This window comes from Quercus lobata, chromosome 5 (assembly GCF_001633185.2).
Source record: "Quercus lobata isolate SW786 chromosome 5, ValleyOak3.0 Primary Assembly, whole genome shotgun sequence".
Classification (NCBI taxonomy): domain Eukaryota; kingdom Viridiplantae; phylum Streptophyta; class Magnoliopsida; order Fagales; family Fagaceae; genus Quercus; species Quercus lobata.
The window spans coordinates 31,931,264-31,948,264 of record NC_044908.1 but is presented as its reverse complement, the minus strand read 5'-3'; the positions used below and the strand labels follow the sequence as shown (position 1 = coordinate 31,948,264).

General features: G+C 36.7%; 1 protein-coding gene across 1 annotated transcript; it reads left to right on the top strand.

Moving 5' to 3' along the window:
• The first annotated feature begins 10,123 nt into the window (after nt 1-10,123).
• Nucleotides 10,124-11,814, top strand: LOC115992910 (transcription factor MYB15-like). The gene is made up of 3 exons (XM_031117154.1): nt 10,124-10,256; nt 10,738-10,867; nt 11,087-11,814. The coding sequence occupies exons 1-3, from the start codon at nt 10,124-10,126 to the stop codon at nt 11,565-11,567; spliced, it is 744 nt and encodes a 247-aa protein (XP_030973014.1). The 3' UTR covers nt 11,568-11,814.
• The last annotated feature ends 5,187 nt before the right edge of the window (nt 11,815-17,001 follow it).

Genomic DNA, 17,001 nt, shown 5'->3' with positions numbered 1-17,001 from the left:
GCTTTTTCGTTCACCCCGTCGACCCTGCACCACGTCGGGTTTTGGTGTGGCTTCATCGCTTTTCATTTCATCATTCTTTATCCTCCGTATACTTCTGCAAAACTGATGGATCCATAGGTGTCATGAGTTTCCTTCTATGGCGTGTCTAGGACTATTGAATCCTTAGTCAAAAATAGCCCTTTCAATTGCCCTCTACTCCATGGCTCCGTTGGTTTTAGTTGATGGGCTGTGGAGTATCATGAATATTTATGATCATTAATTAGAGCTTTATTGAAGAAGGTGTCATTAAATGGCATAAGTAGCCTTAGGTTTAAATGCCAGGTGACAAGTGGCACTTGCTTTTTGGCCTCGTTTCTAATCAAAAGCATCACTTAGTATGTCGTGCCCCCTCGCTTTATAAATAGTTCTTCCTCCTCCTCTCATTTTCTTTACTTCTTTTTGTGAACTTTTTGAGACCAGAGCTGTCGTACTGTCGTCTACATCACCTATCAATCATGACCTCGTTGCTTTCGAGGAATCTATTGTTTCGATCCTTCTCTTCCCTAATATTTTTATCTCTTACTTTTTGGGCAGTCATCATTTGTTTTAGAGACTCGCCGAATAGGTTCTTAGAAAACCTCCATCACTTGTAGGTGAATAGATGTCAGATAGAGAAGTGACGAGTAAACAGTCATCGTTGGTCTATGAGGGTGCGAGCTACGACGAGGTCTATCCATCAGGGCGTGAGCTCAAGGAAGATGTCCCTTGGTCCCCAGAAAGGGAACCGTCTACCCATTCCCCTATTGAGGAAGAAGATAATGACGAGGAAGATAAGGAAGGGAGGAGGATGAGGAAAATGAATATGATGAGGGAGATGGGGAGGATGAGGGAGAGAGAGTTGACAAGGAAGATCAATCCAAGGGAGTCGAGGCTGTAGGCCAAGTGGACGGGGGTACTTGGCCTTTTATTCTCCCTTTAATACGGACGGTTAATGATTTTTATCCTACAATGTCTGATAAGGACTTCTACTCCCTTCGCGACCACTATTAAATCCCTGAGAACATCCCCCTTCATCTGCCTAGGAAGTTTGAAAAGTGCTACTTTAGGAGGACTACAAACATCGGCATGTACGATGCCATGTTCACTGCAGGGCTGAGGCTGCCACTGATGGAGTTACACTCAGCTTGCCAACTTAGGCTTGTCAGTCAGTCAAATTACCCCCAACACGTAGAGAATATTTATTTGCGCGGAGGTGATATGGGGTCAACTTAGTGGTGGCAACCGTCTTCTATCTCTCGACAAGTTCTTTTATTGCTATAAACCCTAGCAAATCTCCTTGTTGAAGGGGATTTGCCATTTCTTGGTAAGGAAGACGTTGCTTAGGTTGGTGTCAGATATACCTGACTCCAATAGAAATTGGAAGAACCGTTATTTCTTCGCTCAAGGGAATGGGATAGTATAACTAATGGTTTTGATAACACTAGGGGGATTGTAAAGGAGTCAGGTGGGTTGTTGGTGTCTGCTTTTATTTTAGCTCTGTCTATTTTAGTGATGCTCCTAACGTATTTCCTCGTTGTCTTTAGCTCAAGTTCATTTGCAAGTTAGCGACGAGCAAGAAAGCTTCCACCGACGAGTTTGGGCCATACCTTTTGAGCAAAGGAAGTGGAAGGATCCGGTCATCCTTGACATTCTCCCTGCATTTTGTGGTGGCCCTGAACTGATGCTTGTAGCCCGATGGTAGCATGCTTTTTCCTGTCGACGTAAGTCTTAGTTTTAATACTTTATTTGGTTTGTCTGCCTTTTTCTTCTAACATTTGTTGTCATCCTTTTGTAGAGATGGACGCAGGTAGATAAAGGGCAATGGTGAGGAAGTTCGCTGCTGCCCGTAAGCACCAGGGTGGGGCTTTACTGTCGGCTTCCAAGGTTGATGCTAAGGCAATCCCCAATGGAAAAAAAAATGCCAAGGATGACCGTCTGTCCAAGACGGGGACAGGCTATCCGCTGGGGATAAGCAGTGGAATTCTTCTTCGTCCCTTGCCCCCTCCTCTCCACGTAGTAGGGAAAGGTCTAATGACGAGGAAGGGTCCCGTCGCCCCCGATCCCATCTAAAGGTTGGTCACACACAAAGACTATTCCATCGAGATGGTTAATTTGATCACTAAGGAGACGGATCTGGATCCTTATGGCGAACACTCTTCAAAAGACTTAAAGGTGTCCGGTCCCTATGACCTGTCTAGGGTATGCTTTTGTCCCTTATAATACTATGCATTTTCTTTGTTCTCCTTCTGATGGTCATTTGTGGCTCAGGCATTGGTGCAGATGAGAGCCCTTTAGTATAAGTGGATGGCAACCGAGGGGGTGATTCATTGGTTTCACAAGCGTCAGGATATAGAGAAGAAAGAATGAGAACAATAGAAGGAGGTCGTCCGCACCCTTAATAAAGAGTTGACGGCCAAGCTTGCTGTGCTTGCAGAGGAGACCTTTCTACATGAGGAGGCTGGAAAAGCGAAGGTCAATCTAATGACAGAGCTGGCTGCTGTTCATGATCAAATGGACAAGGCCAAGGCCAATGTCGTGGCGGAGTTCCGGGTTTCTTAACCCTTTTTTGATGCATGTGGTGTCTATTATGGCGATGGGTTTGATGACTGCTTAAAACCATAGTTTTAAAAACCGAACCAAACCGGTTGATTTAATCGGAACCGGACACTAATCCGGTCTAGTTGTCATTAATAACCAAACTTGAAGGGAAAATTAGCTTTAACCGGAAACCGCCGGTTTGATTGGTAAAATAGAAAACCGTTCTGGTTTAACTAGTTTTGGAACGGTTAGGCAAAATCTTTGTTCACAACACAAAACAAAAGATAAAAGTAAAATGCCAGTTACACCATGGCAGAGAGAGAGATGGCGAACCAAACAAAATGCAGGACTTGATCTATACTACAGAGGATGAAGTAGCCTCTGGAAATGGAAGAGTAAATATATATACTGGCAGCACCTCTTAACAGAGGACTGATTTGGCTTTTGCGAGTTTAGTAGCCTTCGGAAATGAAAGATGCTCTAATAAATGGTGAAAAACTGAGAATATAATCTGGCAGTGGCGGCACAAAGTGTTGCTTTTATATTCATGAATCAAGCCCTAGTAATATCAGATGATTTAATCCTCCCCGTTCAATCATTAAATGATCCACCTGTCAATATGCCTTCTCATTTAAAATATTCTTATTTCTTAGATACGTTCTGCATTGGTAGATCCCAAGAAAGTAGTTTCAACTTTTATACTATTATCACGGAGGTTTCTAACAATATTTGTGAACATACAGTAGATTAATTTTAATATTTAAATAATATTTACTAGATTTTTCTCAAAAAAAAAAAAAAAAATACTAGACAAGTTTTGTGTAATATTATTAGCATTATTAAAATTATAAAAACTTATTTACATTATCAAAGTTAAATATGCACATAACTCAACACTTTATATATTTATAATTTAAAAATTATTAATTAAATTATTTATGACATTATCGGTTCAACCACTAGTTCGACCCCGGTCAGACCATAAAACCTGTAACCAGTCCATTTTCCGATTATTTGACCGTACCGGTTTTTAAAATCATGCCCTAACAAGTTGGATTCGTCTACCCTGATCTGGACTTAACCCAGATCATCATAAATGACATCGTACCGCCAACTCTTAGGGGAGATGATGCTGTCAGCGACGAGACCGATGATTCCTTTCATACGGTTAAGCAGGAGGTAAGGATGATGGCGTGGTCATTGCTTAGCCTACCCCTAGGGGCCCCGACGCTCTCGTAGTCTCGTCAACTGTGGATCCATTGACTGAGGATGGCCTGACTACTGTGAATTCGACCGTTTCTGACACTCCTCTGTCTTAATTCCTACCATTCTCCTTTTAAATGTCTTTTTATGGGTTTATTTGTAAGATAATGCTTAATGCCCCCTTCTGTTGGGTTTTTATGTAAAAATATTTCCCTTTTTGAGTTTACATCTACTACTTCTATCCGTTTCCTATACTTGTTTAATTTTTATTTTTATTATAATTGTGTATATGCCCCTATTGCATGGGTGCCGTTGGTATTCTATTTCATTTGTCCACCCCGTAGGTAAAACTTTGCATAATTTGATACCAAGTACCAGTCGGTTTCCTTGGCCATCCATCCATCTTGTAGGTAGGACTTAACATAATTCGGGACTAGGTACCCATCGGTATTCTTGGTCATCCATTCACCCCCGTAGGTAGAACTTAGTATAATTTGAGACTAAATACTCGTCATTATTTTTTGGTTGTCCGTTCGCCCCGTAGGTAGGACTTAATATATTTTGTGAGACCTAAATACTCGTCAGTATTTTTGGTTGTCTGTCCATCCTATAAGTAGGACTTAGTGTATTTCGCGAGACCAAATACCTGTCGGTATGTTTTGGTCGTCAGTCTGCCCCGTAGGTAGGACTAAGTATATTCACTAAAAGTAGAGAGTAGAGCTACATTTTTGATATTCTGTTCTTAATAATAAATGAAACTTAACATCCTTAAAACTTAAAAGAACTAAAAAGAGCTTAAAAAGAAACTTAACATTCAATTCTAACAGGAAAATAAAGGAAACCGGTAAACTAAGCTGCTTTTTCTATTATTGGTAGTACTTCCTCAGGTGCTCGATGTTCTATGGGTGACGGAGCCCCTGCCTGTTGAGGGTTTCTAAGTAGTAGGTCCCCCTTCTATTGTAGTCGATGATCTTGTAGGGTCCTTTCCAATTAGGGCCTAACTTACCCCGTGCGAGATCTCTGGTAGCCGTTGTTACCTTCCTTAGAACTAAGTCCCCTCACTTTAACCCACTAGTGAAGACAGGGACAAGGACTTTGTTGTCAATTTCATCAATCAAGAAAGCCTCTTTGTTGAAATGGGTCACGTATGACCTCAGGCTTTCGTCTTCCCATTGCTTAATGTTCAATATGGCTGTGGAGGATCTTCTATGTCTCTACCCTCCAATAAAGTGCGTGACGAAGTGTCCACTCAACTCTTTGAAGGTGAAGACTATGTTCGAGGTAAGTTTGCTAAACCATACCCTTGCTAGCTCTTTCAATGTGGTAGGGGAGGCCCTACACATAATTTTGTCTGGAACTCCTTGTAGGTGCATGAGGGTTTTGAACGACTCTAGATGGTCGAGGTAAGAATAAACCTACTTGATTCGTCACATGCTTCTAATTGCGGTATTTGAAACTTCATTAGGGGGGGGGGGGAATGAAGTCACCTGTGCAATGAACAGGAAGTCGGTCTGATGGACCAACTTATCTAAATTGGTAGATACCCATCCCTTCATAGCATTCATCATCATGTCCATTTTCTCCTTCATCATCTGCATATCCTAGGCCATGCGCAGCACACCGACTTCCATTTCGAAGGGGTGGCTAGTATCTTCCGGGCCATCCTTTTTGTTGGGGATATTGCTTTCTTCCTGTTCTTCCCTTACCTATCTGTCCTCCTTCAGTAGGTGACTATCATTTTGCTTGTTGACATCCTGCTCGTTGCATGGGGCTTCTTGACACCGCTCGCTCCTTTGGTTTAGTTTTTGCTCTAACTCCTAGTTGCATTAGATTAGCCATTCTACTGTTGCAGCCAGGGTTTGCACCTATCTCTCTAAGGCATTGGAGGGGTTTCCTGTTTCCTGATTGATGGTAGCCATTGAACATGTTTGGACCATGCAACTCTTTTGTCTCAGAAGCGGCGATATGGTCAATCATAGTCGTTGCTTCCCATAGACGGCGTCAACTGATGATTTGTTGAAATCGATAGTAAGTTGTAGGCTCCAAATCACTCCAATGTGTACCCGTGAAATAAGAACAAAAGGACCAAATAGAAGGCCCTGTTGTGATACCGGCCAAGAACCCTCTGAAGGTCAAGTCAGTAAATGAGAAACCTCTAAGAACTCTATAGTGAGAGAGTTAGGGGTTTTTTACAAACCTAAGAAAAGAAAGGGTTTGGCACTTATATAGTGGTGAGTGGTGAACTAAGATCTCTTGAGAGTGGGGATTTTTCTTTATGGGGAAGATCTGGTATTAGGGTTTCAGAGATTGTAGGGTGTCTTTCCATATGAGGGAGATATGAATTAGTAGTAGGTTCATCTTTCAAGATATGCAAGATGTTTCCTTATATGAACAATTGTGAGGACCAAGCTAGGCCACACTAGACCCGTCGGCTCTTTCGTTCACCTATCAGCCCTGCACCCTATCGAGTTTTGGTATGGCTTTGTTGCTTTTCATTCCGTCGTTCCTTATCCTCCATATGCTTCTACAAAACTGACGGATCCATAGGCGTTGTCAATTTCCTTCCATGGTGTGTCTAGGACTATTTAATCCTTAGTAAAAAAACACCCCTATCAAGCAGTATAGAATAGAACTTCATTACTATATACTAGGCCAAAAGTGAACTGCACAGTAATGCTTAGCAATTAGCACATAGACGACTAGATAAGAGAGCAGCAAGAGAAAGGGAGAGAGAGATAGGTGCACTAGTTGTGCCGTTGAGGAATGGCGTCATGGACTCCTAGCAAGACAACAAGTGGCAGATTGGGATAGTACAGTAGTACACATAGTAACCTTTTTTTTTTTTTTTTTTTCTTTTGTGAGAAAGTACACACAGTAACCTAATTTGTTATTTTTCTTTTTTTTTTTTCCCTTTTTTTTTTTTTTTTTTTGGATGAAAAGACTTGTAATTTTATATTGGTCCACTTGTTCTCTTCTTTTTCAGCTGGCTTCAAAGGTTGAAAGTTGACGACCTGGAATTCTTCAATCAACATTCTTGCCTTGTGGATATTCATGGCTGCAGATTGGCATGGCTTATTGTGTCTGACTTGGTTCTGGTTGAACCATATACTCCAAGCTATGGTTATAACTAATTCCAACACGCCATTGCCTACATTCTGCACAAACTTGAGGTACCACTGAAGATCAATGAACTCGGGAAAATGGAAACCTTGCATGTCCAATGGGAGACTCAAGAGATTCCAAACCTCCTAAGCTTTGGGGCAAAACCAGAATAAATTGCCACTGCTTTCAATCCCCAAACCACAAGCCTCATAAGTTGGATCATTAAGAATTTTCCGGTGGTAGAGGTTAGCATTAGTGGAGAGTATATTACAACAAGCCCACCATGCAAAGTTTTTAACCTTATTTGGCACATTGAGACCCCACAAAAATTTCCAAATTTTTTACAATTCTGCCCATTCGAACCTTCAAGACTAGGATTGGATATGGTTGAAAGAGCCACCTTATAGGCACTGCTCACTGTGAAGTGACCCTTAGATGTGTATGCCCAGATTAAGCGATCTATGGGACATTTAGTACTAAAGGGAATGCCTAAAATTGTATTAGCATCACGAGAGGAGAAAGCTTGTCGGATCACATCCGCTTGCCAAGTATTAGATGAGGGGTTGATGATTAAACTGACCTTGGCAACAATAGGTAATTCAATTGGTGGTGAGGTCAAGCTGAATCTGGATGGTATTGGCGACCACTTATCAAAACATAGCCTAGTAGAATCTCCATTCCCCACCTACCATCTGCAACCCTTTTCCACAATTGATTAGGCCGACATAATGCTTCTCCAAGCATAGGAAGGATGATGTAATCTCTAACCTTGTTTGGCTAGTAGCATAAGATTGAAAGCCTTTAAATCTCGAAAACTCAACCCTCCTTCATCTTTTGGAAGATAAATTTGTCCCAACTTGAGCATGCCATTTTAGTTCTTTCATGCATTTGTCCCCACCAGAAATTTCGAACCATTGATGTCATTTCATCACACAACATGTTTGGGAGCTTGAACATGCTCATAGTATAGGTAGGTACTGCCTGAGCCACAGTCTTAATTAATATTTCTTTTCCAACATGAGAAAGTAATTTTTCCTTCCACCTTGATAGCTTATTATCCAATCTTTCAATAAGTTGCTGAAAAGTGTTGCATTAATTTTTCCCAACTAGTGACAGAAGACCAAGATACTTTTCATGTTGTTGAATGACCTTAGCGCCAAAACGAGTTTTGATTTCATGCTGGATATCTAGAGATGTATTTCTGCTAAAAAATATCCAAGTTTTATCTCTATTTAGCTGTTGCCCCAATGCTTGCTCATAAGTTTCCAGTATCTTCTCTAAATTGAAATAATCCTCCACAGTAGCTAGACAAAAAATGATACTATCATCAGCAAAAAATAGATGAGAAATTTTTGAAGCACCTCTGCAAGCTGCCACTCCCCTAAGAAATCCTTGGTCTATTGATGACTGGAGTAGAGATGATTAGCCTTCTTCACACAACAAGAAGAGTCTCCTGGGCGCAACCCCCTAGAAGGGATGATATTGCCATATGGTTTCCCATTAATTAGAACAAAATAGGACACTGTGCGAACACATCTTTATATATCTTGCTAATTTGGAATTTATTAAAGGTGAATAAGGAGTTTTGTGAGGGACATGGGCTGATAATGTTCCAGATGGTGGATTTGATTTTTTTTTTTTTTTTTGGGTTTTATTATTTTTATACCAAATTTAATTGTTTGAGTTTTTTTTTTTCCAATTAATTAATTTTTTTTGTTAAACTCTTACTAGATTAGCTTAAAATTTTGAGAGAGCAAATTCTCAGGGTAGGTTGACGAATACATTTTTGTGTAATTTTTAGATTTATTACCAACTGTAAAGGAATATTAATGAAAAGTTTCAAAAGCTAGGGGGCCATGGCCCCCCGGCCTAGCTCTGCCTCTGAGCTCAATTCAAGCATCTAACATGAATGTGTGCATTTCTTTTCGAGTCTGGATTAGATTCAGTGTCCAGTGACACTGGATCCATTGGAATTGTGACATGTGTTCATTTTTTGACACATGTCACCATCCCAACAGATCTAGTACACTAGAAACACTGGAACTAAACTACCCCCTTTCTTTTCAATGCAAAAGTACATTACGGTTTGATTCAATGTATGGTTATGATACACACGACGTGTATACTTCTACTGCTGCAAATTGGTTTGACAAGCACTAGCTAGAATTTATTCAATGTGCAGCTGTTAAATAATTGAGACAACTAGCTAGGGTTTGGACCCAGTTACAAAACTTAGCCCAGCTTCACCATGTTTGTTTCAACGTTAAATATTTTCTAAAATATGTGTCATTTTTAAAAAAATGAAATGTTTAAATAAGTATCTCATTTACCCATGTTTGACAAAAACTTTGAAAATAAGTTGAAAACAATTTCTTAGAAATAAGTCATAATTTTAATAGAGTTTTATGTTGATTAAAGATAACTTTTTAAATATATATATATATATATATATATATATATATATATATTTTCATGCTACCAAACACCCAAAAAAAAATGCAAAAAATTAAATTCACATAGGATTTTTCAATGTAACAAAGTGTAAATTTTACTTTCTAGTAGGCCAACAAATTAATATATAAAACGATACTTTTTTATTTTTATTTTTTATGTATATTAAAAATTCACCTAGTAACGATCCTATATTATTTGTCTTTCCAAATCTTGGTCACTTTAACGGCGTCTAGCTCCTTGTCCAAATTTTTGGTATTTTTTCCGTCCCAAATTGTTTGGCCTACTTAAAAGTTTCCATTATTTAGGAAAATATCATTAAATGTCTTATCTCTTTATAAATAAGTTAAATTACCTTTAAACAAATATATAAAAAATTTAAACAATTGTGCATATAAAAAATAAACTTTTTTTCTGCAAAGTAATTTTCAAAGTTGTTATAGATTACAAACTCTATTAGTGTATTACAAGTCTACAACTACAATTACAAACTTTATTAGTTGTAGATTACAAACTTATCTTCAAATTTTAATACAATTATTGGCAAATTCTACAGTGGCATAATGCAAATGTTAATAAAATAATAGGATTTGACTTTTAAAATAGGACTTAATTTTTGGACATCATCAAAAGGAATACAAGCCAAACAATTTGGGCCAGAGGAGATATTATTGTATACTTAGTGGCTTCATGATTGCAAATTCGCTAGGGCCCAACTGTCCCCATAAAATGTTTCATGATAGTTCAATTATTGTTATAAGCATACATAGTTTATTTTGAGCTACAAGACCATCGGGGGAGAGAGAGAGAGATGGTGAAAGCCCCCTTCTATGACAAAAATGGACTGAAGAAAGGTGCATGGATTCCAGAAGAAGATGATAAGCTAAGAAGTTTTATTCAGAGATATGGCCACTCAAATTGGTACAAACTTCCCAAGCTCGCCGGTATGAAACTATATAATATTATTTTAAAGAATGGATTTTGGTTTTCATTTTCTTTTTTAAATAATAAAAAATTTATGTAGGTTGATTATATATATATTATAAATTACCTAGGGTCCTATCATTTGTCTGGGTGAAATTTTTATTTTTTCAGTGAATATGAATTTGAACATACTATTTTAGCATTCCATCTAAATTAGAAGATTACAAGAGACAAGTGAAAGGATTTTCATCCAGAAGACAACATTATTAAGCAATAAGATCTTTTCCTGCACGTTGTTCCTCTCTTTTCATGTAACAAAAATTCTCTTCATGCATCATGCATGAAACTTCATTATATATGTATGGCTTTGTCACTTTAATTCCGTTTATATAACTTTTAGTTATTTGTTTCTGGCGATTATACATGTATGTGTGTGAGAGATAAGAAATGAAAATAATATAGTATGATGTAACATTAATAATACTATGATGTTTTGGACAGGTTTATCAAGGTGTGGCAAGAGTTGCAGGATGCGATGGTTGAACTACCTCCAGCCAGGTGTAAAACGTGGAAACTTCACCAATGAAGAAGAGGATTTAATCATCAAGTTACATGAAGAAGCTGGAAACAAGTATATATAAAAAAATTTCACTTTTTAAAACTTTGTGACATACATACATACATACATCTATATATATATATATATATATATATATATAATACTATAGTCTATTTTCACTTACCTGAATAACCAAAAAAAAAAAAAAGTTTTGTTTATTCGTTATTTTTTCTTGATGTCCTTCATAAAGCTTCTTCTTCAGTGAATTGACGCGAAATGTTCTCCTTTCAGATGGTCTATGATTGCCAAGCATTTACCCGGACGAACAGACAATGAGATAAAGAACCATTGGCACACGCACCTAAAGAAGCATGTAAAGCAAAATCCAAAAACATCTGAGGTGAAGGAGCAATTTAATGAAACTTCCCAATGCAAAGCCAAGAAAAATAGAGAATCAGAAAGTGGAAGTCTTCATGCCAGTGCTTCCTCTCACCAAAGCTTAGAAAGCTCCCCCTTGTCCACAGAACTATCTTCCTCTGAACTCTTCTCTTTGAGCTATGATCATCCACCTGTAACTGGCATAAATTGGGCTGAAGAAGACTGTCTTACTTCATTCGAAACATTTGAAGACACCTTTGGAGACTTTTGGACTGAACCATTTGTAGCAGGCAACATGAATATCCCAGTTGAGTTTCCAATATCTCCATATATTTTATACCATGATGACACAGATTCGTTTGACAAAGTGATGCAGGAATTGCCAAAAAACTAATGCAAGTTTCTGCCCTACAAGGATCTATTTTTATAAATAACAATTGCGCTGTTGACTGATTGTAAAATATTAAAATAACGCTTGGGATATTTCTCTAGCTACAAACAGCCACCTAAATGTCTGATATGTGAAAGCGATCGTGCACGCAAGTTTATTCTTGCTGCTTAATAATGCTATAATAATGCAGGGAATATATGTTATGCATATATAGCTTTTGGGCTAGCTTGTTAAGTCCAATCTCCTAATGATCGAGGAAATAATTCTTGTAATCATCCTAATCAGATTCCTATTACTATAAGTTAATTTATTCTTCAGATCCTGATTTTTAGATAAGTGATAATTGGATTATTAGGTCTGGATTCTGTATAAAAATCATGATAATAGGATATTCTCCATTTGAAATGGATCTATTTAATGGTTCTAATGAATTTAACAAATTTAAAAGTATCTAATATCATATCATAAACTGTCAAATTTAAAAAGTAAAATATTTCCCATAAACTAGACTATCTCAATTTCGCTAATATGAGGCTATATATACAAAGTCCGTTTGGATTGAATTTATTGTTGCTAAAATTAAAAACTGAAAACACTGTAACAAAATAATTTTTAAATATGTGAATAGTACCGTGGGACCCATTTTTAATATTTTTTTTAAGTATGTGAACAGTAATAAACAGTGCATGAACAGTAATTTTGGTCTCTACATAGTAAACCTGTGTGAAATTACTGTTCACACACAGGAAAAAAAAAAAAAAAAAAAAGGAAAACGTGAAACGCAGACTCAGTTCTCAAACAAATACATAATCATGGTTTTTAAACTCGGACCGGACTGTACGGTCCGACCCGATTAACCATGAACCACTCTTGATTACGATTCTTTTAAGGGTGAGTTTGGTTCAGCTTTTTGTAAAAGTGCATAATGAAAAAGTGGAGTTTTCAAAAAGTGCATAATTGAAAAAGTGCATTTTCAAAAAGCTGAGTGTTTGGTAAAAACTATTAAAAAGTGTTTTTTGAACAAGCTGAGTGTTTGTTTAGCACTTATAAAAGTGGCAGTTTGAGGGATAAATTACCGAAAATGACAATGTATATATAAGAGCATCTCCAGCAGGTTAGACAAATTTTTGTGCTATTTGGACTATCAACAATGACATTTATCTTTTGTCTATCCATTTTTTTAATTTTTATTTTGTAATCAAATTTATTCTTTTTTAATATTTATTTTTCTTTTTCTATTCATTCTTAACAATTATATTTTTTAACAAAAAGTGTTACATCCACAATATTTTTTGCAATACTTTCACAAGAATCATAACAAAATCTTATATGAAAAGTTGTTACTAGTTCTAATTTGAACCCATTACTGAAATTATATTTTTACTCATCAATATTAGCTAATTACTTAAAATTTATTGTGAAAATATTGTGGTAATATTTTTAAATTGTGATTTCTAATACTTTGCCTTTTTTTTTCCTCCATACGTTTCCTTTTCCTTTTTCTTTTCTTTTTTTCTCTTGTATTTTATCCACCACACACATGTACATTATTTTGTCCACATCCTCTCCTTTTTCCCACACCTCTACTTTCCAGAAGGCTTTCATTCTTTCATTCTTTCCTCTTTCCTTTTTCCTTTTCCCTTTTCCGTTTGTTTCCAGAAGGCTCTCTCAATTCCAAAGCTCTCCGGCTCTCTCAATTTCTTCTCTCTCTCTCTCTCTTTTTTTTCCACTTGATTTCCAGAAGCTCTCCACTTCCGCTTCTTGACTTATATGAAGCAAATTGCTCGCGGACCTGAACTGAACACTATGGGTTCGGTCTTTCTTCGTCTTCCTCTTCTTCTTCCTCTTCTTCTTCTTTCTATGTGTTTATGGTTGTTTGGCCATTGGTTTGTGCTATTTGATTTCTGTATTTTTGGATTGTGGTTTGTGTTTTGGGTAATGATTTTTCTGTGTGTTCTTTAGGTTGATTTCTCATTGGTATGGGTTGGTTATGATTTCTTTGTTCTTTGGGTTGATTTCTCACGGAAAGGACAGAGTAGAGAGACTTACAGAGAGGGCAGAGCAAAGCAGAGAGAAGAGATGGAGGCGTCGTGCAAAGGGAGAGCAGAGATGAGAGATAAGGGGTGTGAGAGAACTGAATAATTGATGGGTATTTTCGTAATTCTAATATTGCAACGGTAACCCACCCAAAACGTGCATTGCGCGTTTTCATTTATGGATCCTCAGTGGTCCATAAAAATTTCCGCGTTTCTCCTTATTTTTGGTCTATGCCCAAAACGCAACTTTTATCAAAAAGTTGCGTTTTGGGCTTAACCAAATGCATATTTTGGTTTGGCTTTTTTCAAAAAGCCCTTTTGGGGCTCAAAATGTGGAAACAAACGGGCACTAACTATAAGAACCCCCCCAAATGAAAAAAGCACAGAACCGCTCGAACCGTGATCGGACCGTATGGTTCTGAGAACTGTGACCGTGAAACATGGTTCCTTTTTTTTTGGAAAAGTTTCGGCCAATACTGGCCAAAATTTTAGTAGTACCCTGGGTATTTTTAGATTGTAGCGCGTCAAAAGTAACTGCCCTCACACGTGTGACTCAGGAGCTAATTAATTCCATCCTTTGTAATGTCAAAACCCCACTTTTCTTCTCGGAAGGAGATCAAAAACCGGAGTTTTGAGGGGCTATTGTGGGACCGGCCCAAAATAACAGGCTGGCTGGGCCCTGGGCCTGTTCGAGGACGTAGCCCGTCCGAGGAGTCAGCGTGGCCCAAGCAACCCTTGTTCAGACCCACTGGGGCAAAGAGAACATGTCCGAGGAGTAATTTCTCCTTGGATACTGCAAAATCCGGAGCAAAGTTACATCCCAGCCACCATAGTCCATCTTCGAAATACGTAAAAAGGAAGAAAACCCGAAATATCTCAGCAAATGCTGCCACCACCACATTAAATGCATTACAACAACTCTCCTGGCCGCATTAATGAGGAGAAGACCCCTGAACAGTGCTGCCTTGGCTACCGCAACTCACAAAGAATTGAGAGGGGTGTCTGATGGGACAGGTGCTCAAGTGGGGGTTTGGATGATCAACAAGTGTAAAGCCCAGATGATTGGAAAGGGCCTATATAATATGTAAAGGCCCCCTAAGAAGAAGGAAAAAAAAAAAAAAAGAAGGAAAAAAAAAAAAAAGAGGAGATGGGAGAGAAGTCTCACTGCATTGATCTGTATCTATTAATCAAGTTTTTAGCTCTATCATGACCGGTTGACCTTTCAACACAATAGCATTTCTTTCTTGTTCGTGTGTTCCCTTAACCCATGCAACAACCCATTTAAACTTACCTAAACCGAGTTTTTTAACCCATACTCTACAAGAATTCATTGTGTTGGGCTTATTGGACCAAGGCCTGTGACAATAAGAACTGAGTCACCAAATTGTTCCCCTACAGACATCATAAGCAATGCAACAACCAAAAAAAATTCAAGGGTTAGGTACGTATATACAGGGCATATTCAATTGAATTTATCATTAGACTGATGACATGGTACGATGGCATTAACCATTTCAAATGCAACTACCTCAAAATATAGAAAAAAGAGGCTGGTCTATGCAGCTATGCAAGTCGAAGGAACTAAAATATTTAGGACATGTTTTGTACGTGCTAATAGATCTTGCAATGAAATGGTTATTTATGTGTTATATATATTCGGTTATTTGGTGCATCTATGAATGATTTTTACTCAGGAATAACTCATTAAATTGAGAATAGTTATTTATCTTTAAAATGATTGTAATAGTTATTCCTAAGTATATCTAACAATTTTGAAATTAATGTATTTAAAAAAAATACAAAATTTCCACATGCATCACATTTTACAAATATTTCATATGTAAACAATTAATTTTTACAACTAAACAAATGAATAGTAATAGTTATTCAATTACAACATCTTTTAATCCTAGTAATACAAATTACTATTCTTATCATAATCTCTATTTATTGTAAAAAACATACACTTACACGATGAGACATTTAATGGAGTCCAAATTAATAAACTCAAAGCATACATGTATAGAACAGTTTACGCATTTGAAAATAATAATAGTAATAAAAAATAATTAAACCATTTAGACATGAATTTAGTAAGAAAAGTTTAAATATTCTTTCTCTAATTCATTTAATATATAGGTTATAGTGTGTGTGAAAGGAAAGAATCAGTGGCGTCTCAAGGCCCCATTAAAAAAAGGTACCCCTTAAAAAAAATGTCTCACCTAGTTATAAAAAGGCCAAAAATTGTAGAGTAATGTTAGGGATATTGAGTTAATATTACCTTGTCTCACCAATCAAAAAATCAAATCAAATCAAACATTCATTTATAATTACATAATTGAATCTCAACAATATTATTGTCACATTAGTTTGTATGTTTTATATAGTAAAATTTGTACCACCTTTAGCATTTAAAAAAAAAAATTGTATGATAATAAATAATTTAGACAATAAAGAAGGGTTGTGCACTATTTTTTTTTTTTTCACCTCCAAAAGGGTTTAAAACATATTAGACCAATAGAAACTCAATCTAACAAAATCTAAACTGTCGAAGGAAAAAAAAAATGTTTTGAGACTTTCCAATACCTTATAAAATATATCCTCAACATTATCTACCTAATCTTCCACACAAACACACATACAAAACAATCTCTATCACTTTGTTAACACTAAAATTAAAATTGAAAACTAGATTACAGATTTACTTAAAGAGGCATTTTCTTATGCACGATAAAGTAAACTTCAATTTGATTATTTAAAAAAAGGAAAGTAAACTTCAATTTCTAAAATAAAAATAAAAAATTCCATTTATTTTAGTTAATTAAAATTATTTCTGATTCTCTATATAAAATTAACAGTATTTTGGTTAATATTAATTTATTAAATTATTTATTTATATGGATAGTTAAATACATAAATTTCAACTTAAATTTAGGGCTTTAAGCTCCAAAATATATGGCGCTGGCCCTGGAGTGAATCATACCCTTGAATGGTGAAAAACGTGTGGCTGAAGAAGGTAGACTTGTGAGGCATTTTGAAGCAATGTGGAGCAGCCCATTATATTATAATAATATAGTCGGTTTAAATCCTCTCATTTGAAAACCAAAAAATATTATAAAATAAAATAAGAAGACAAAAATAAAATATAAAAAATTAATTGATTTATATAATGTCCCCGACTTAGCGACCATTAAGTGATTCGTGGTTAAAGTGATGTAAACTTGATGTGAAAATCATTGTTGATCTTTTGCAAGCTGATTCAGTATCTAATAACAGTCCCTTTTCTTTCCTTCTCAATGATTGCAGATCACTGTTAAGCAGCTTCCATCAGATCAGGGTGCGGCATGTGTTTAGAGAAGCTAATTTCTGTGCTGACGCCATGGCAGGGAGGGGATTGTCTC